Here is a 4,736-nt window from a genome sequence, read left to right on the forward strand (position 1 = left end):
TACTTCAGCGAGGGGAGGCGCCGGGAGATTTTCAACCACTTCCAACTGAGGAAGCTCAGCCTGGAGCAAATCCGGCTCATGCTGGAGGAGGAGATGAAGAAATGGGCCCCCATCAAGTTCCCGGCCATGAGAGGCAACGTCAGCGCTTACCACCTGATGGAAACCGGTGTCATTGACAGGGCCCTGTTTGAGCAGGTGCTGGAGGGGTCCATCACCCCAGAACAAGTCCTGCACATGGACTCTGTCAAGAAGTACCTCTATGGCTCGGGCAGCATCGGGGGGATCGTGCTCCAGCCATCCAACCAGAGAATGAGCATTTATGAGGCCATGAAGCAGAACATCGTGGTGCCGGGAGTGGCCCTGCCCCTGCTGGAGGCCCAGGCTGCCACAGGCTTCATCATTGACCCCGTGAACAACCAGAAGCTCTGTGTGGATGAGGCCGTCAAGGAGGGAGTCATTGGGCCAGATGTCCACGAGAAGCTGCAGCAGGCAGAAGGGGCCGTGACGGGCTATAAAGACCCTTTCACAGGCAAGAAGATCCCCCTTTTCCAGGCCATGAAGAAGGGCCTGATCGCGGACAAGCAGGCCATGCAGCTGATGGAGGTGCAGATGGCCACAGGAGGCATCATCGACCCAACGTGCGGCCACCACATCCCCCAGGAGTCGGCCCAGCAGCGAGGCTGCCTGGATGAGGACACCAGCAAGGCCCTCTCCCAGCCCAGCGATGACCACAGGGTGTTCTGCCTCCCAGACAGCAAAGAGAGCGTGACCTACGCCGAGCTCATCCAGCACTGCCAGAAGGACGACGTCTCCGGCTTCCACCTGCTGCCTCTGGCACAGACAGCTGCTCCTGCCTACACCGATGAGCAAATCCAACGGATCTTCAAGGAAACCATGGTGAAGGAGAAAGGAGTCTCCCTCTGGGAGCTCGTGCACTCGGGGTATTTCACCGAGGAGCAGAGGAACGACTTTGTGGAGAAGTTCCGGTCGGAGGAGCTGTCGCTGGAGCAGCTGGTGGCTCTGGTGCTCAGGTTGGTGGGGGAGATGGAGATGAAAGCCAGGACCCAGATCTCCCTGGAAGGCCTGAGGGGCAGTGTCCCTGTGGTCTGGCTGCTGGACACGGGCATCATTTCCCAGAAGACGTTTGAAGAACTGGCTCAGGGTGTAAGAACTCCCGAGGAAGTGGCTGAAATGGAGAGCGTAAAGAGGTACTTGCAGGGCACAGGCAGCATTGCTGGGGTCTTCATAGAGGCATCCAAACAGAAGATGAGCTTCTATGACGCCATGAAAAACAACCTCCTCCTCCCTGGGGCTGCTCTGAGGCTGCTCGAGGCTCAGGCAGCCACAGGGTACCTGACTGCCCCTGCCACAAACCGGAGGCTCAGCGTGAGGGACGCCGTGAGAGCGGCCGTTGTTGGAGAGGAGCTCTCTGAGAAACTCCTTCAGGCTGAGAGGGCTGTGACGGGCTACACAGACCCCTACACCGGGGGCTCCATCTCCATGTGCCAAGCGCTCAGGAAGGAGCTCATCCCCCTGGCAGAGGCCGTGCCCTTGCTGGAGGCCCAGCTGGCCACGGGAGGGGTGGTTGATCCCATCCACCACCTCCACCTGCCCCTCCAGGCTGCCTGCAGGTACGGCTTCTACGACGAGGGCCTGAACCAAACCCTCTCTCAGCTGGATGACAGCACCAAGAGCTTTTTTGACCCAAACACCAAGGAGAACGTGACCTACCAGCAGCTGAAGGATCGGTGCATTCGTGATGCCGAGTCGGGTCTGTGGCTCCTCCCTCTGTCAGAAAATGCGATGTTCTGCGTGGACGAGCAGACCATGAAGGTGCTGAAATCTGTGACTGTTTGTGTCAACGTGGGGCGTTTCAAAGGACAGACCATGTCCGTCTGGGACCTCCTCAACTCCGAATACTTCTCAGACAGCCAGAGAAGAGAGCTGGTGCAAAAGTACAAGGATGAGAAGGCTGAAGTGCTGCAGGAAATCACCACAATTATCACCACAATCATCCAAGAGACTGAGGCACAGGGCAAGAAGTTCGCATTCAAGGGCCTGAGGAAAAGAGTTTCTGCCAGTGACCTCTTCCAGTCCCAGCTGATCGACAAAAAAACCCTCGACGAGCTCAACCAGGGGAAGAAAACAGTCAAAGAAGTGACTGAAATGGAGTCTGTCCGCAGGTACCTGGAGGGCACTAATTTCATAGCAGGGGTCCTTATCCAGCCAAGCAATGAGAAGATGAGCATCTACCAGGCCATGTGGAAGGGCATCCTGAGGCCAGGGACCGCCCTGGTGCTGCTGGAGGCGCAGGCAGCCACCGGCTACATCATCGACCCTGAGAAAAACAAGAAGTTTTCGGTGGAGGAAGCGTTAGAGGCGGGTCTGATTGGAGGGGAGATTTTTGAAAAGCTGCTCTGTGCTGAGAGAGCCGTGACGGGCTACACGGACCCCTACACCAAAGCCCCCATGTCCCTGTTCGAAGCCATGAACCAAGGGCTGATTGTGAAGAGCCACGGCATCCGCCTGCTGGAGGCCCAGATCGCCACCGGCGGCCTCATCGACCCCGTGCACAGCCACCGTGTCCCCGTGGAGGTGGCCTACAAGCGTGGCTACTTCAACCAGGAGATGAACCAGATCCTGTCCGACCCCAGCGATGACACCAAGGGCTTCTTCGACCCCAACACCCACGAGAACCTCACGTATATGCAGCTCCTGGAGAGATGTGTCCAAGACACAGACACGGGGCTGTACATGCTGCAGGTTGTAAAGGAAGGAGGAAAGTACTTCTACATTGATGAGTCCACAAAGCAGGCTTTGCGCTCAAAGCCCCTTCAGGTGAAAGTTGGAAAGTTTAAGGACCAAACCGTTTCTGTCTGGGAAGTCCTCTGCTCTCACTACATCTCAGAGCAGAAAAGGAAAGAGCTGGTGATGCAGTACAAAAGCAAAAACCTAGCGCTGGAAGAGCTGATATCCCTCATCTTAAAAATCATCGAGGACACAGAGCGAAGAGGAGAAGCCCTCAAGGTCAAAGGACTGCGGGGCGAGGTGTCGGTGTCAGAATTGTTCAACTCTGAGATAATTGACAAGAAAACTCTGGATCAGCTGCAGGACGGGAGTCTCACCCTTGCGAGCCTCACAAAGAGGGACACCATCCAAAGGTACCTGGACGGCACTGGGTGCATCGCCGGGGTTCTCCTCCCTCTGAGGAAGGAGGTGATGAGCATCTACCAGGCGCTGAAGAAAGGCCTCCTCACAGAGCAGTGTGCCCTGGGGCTGCTGGAGGCACAGGCGGCCACCGGCTTCCTGGTGGACCCCCGGAGCCACCAGAAGCTCTCTGTGGACGAGGCCGTGTCCTCTGGGCTGGTGGGCAGTGAGCTGTGCGAGCAGCTGCTGTCAGCAGAGAAAGCCGTGACGGGATACACAGACCCTCAAACAGGCAGTAAAATATCTCTCTTCCAGGCTGTGAGGCAGAAGACAATAGTCAGGGATCAGGGCATCCGCCTGCTCGAGGCCCAGCTCGCCACTGGTGGCATCGTTGACCCGTGGCACGGCCACCGCCTGCCCCTGGAGGTGGCCTACAAGCGCGGGCACCTGGACGAGGACATGTTCCTCCTGCTTTCGGATCCAGATCACGGCAGCAAAGGCTTCATAGATCCCAACACTCAGGAGAAGATCAGTTACAGCCAGCTCCTGCAGAGGTGTGCCAAAGACAGGGAGAGCGGCCTGTACCTGCTGCAGGTGCTGGAAAAGGAAGGCGACTATTTCTACATTGATGAGCAAACCAAAAACGCCCTGCTGTGCACCAAGGTCCAGGTGCCTGTGGGAAAATACAAGGGACAGGTGCTATCGCTGTGGGAGCTCCTCTGCTCCGAGTACATCACAGAAGAGAAGAGGAAAGAACTGGTGAAAAAGTACAAAGCGGAATCCCAACACATTGTGCAAGGAATCATTGAGACAATACTGAAGATCATCAGGGAAAAAGAAGAGGACAGGAGCGATGTCTGGTTCCAGGGAATTCGACAGCAAATCACAGCATCAGAGCTGCTCAGTGCACAAATAATTACAGAGGAAACAATAGAAAAACTCCAAAAAGGAAAAGAGACGGCACAAGAGATAGCAAAAATGGACAGTGTGAGGAGGTACCTTGAGGGAACCGGGAGCATCGCCGGCGTGCTGGTGCCCTCCAAGGTTGAGCCAGGCAAGATGGAGAAGATGAGCATCTACCAGGCCATGTGGAAGGGTGTGCTGAGGCAGGGCACGGCACTGGTGCTGCTGGAGGCCCAGGCGGCCACCGGCTTCATCGTTGATCCAGTAAAGAACAAGAAGGTCTCTGTAGATGAGGCCGTGTCCTCTGGGCTGGTGGGCAGTGAACTGAAAAACAAACTCCTGAGTGCCGAGAGAGCTGTGACGGGCTACACTCACCCCTACACAGGACAAAAGATGTCCCTGTTCCAGGCCATGAAACAGGATCTCATCGTCAGGGAGCATGGCATCCGCCTGCTGGAGGCCCAGATCGCCACCGGCGGCATCATCGACCCCGTGCACAGCCACCGCCTGCCCGTGGAGGTGGCCTACAAGCGTGGCTACTTTGACCAGGAGATGAGCCAGATCCTGTCCGACCCCGGCGATGACACCAAGGGCTTCTTTGACCCCAACACCCATGAGAACCTCACGTATATGCAGCTCCTGGAGAGATGTGTCCAAGACACAGACACGGGGCTGTAAATGCTGCA

At 56.8% G+C, this 4,736-nt stretch overlaps 1 protein-coding gene across 1 annotated transcript in view; it reads left to right on the forward strand.

Moving 5' to 3' along the window:
- LOC102033239 (epiplakin) overlaps positions 1-4,736 on the forward strand; it is a 26,046-nt gene that overhangs the window by 1,972 nt on the left and 19,338 nt on the right. Inside the window, 1 exon segment of the mRNA XM_031065329.1 lies at positions 1-4,724. This exon segment is cut by the window's left edge and continues 28 nt beyond it. Within this exon segment, the coding sequence (XP_030921189.1) occupies positions 1-4,724 (4,724 nt within the window).

Source organism: Geospiza fortis, unplaced genomic scaffold, assembly GCF_000277835.1.
Source record: "Geospiza fortis unplaced genomic scaffold, GeoFor_1.0 scaffold875, whole genome shotgun sequence".
NCBI classification, from domain to species: Eukaryota; Metazoa; Chordata; class Aves; order Passeriformes; family Thraupidae; genus Geospiza; species Geospiza fortis.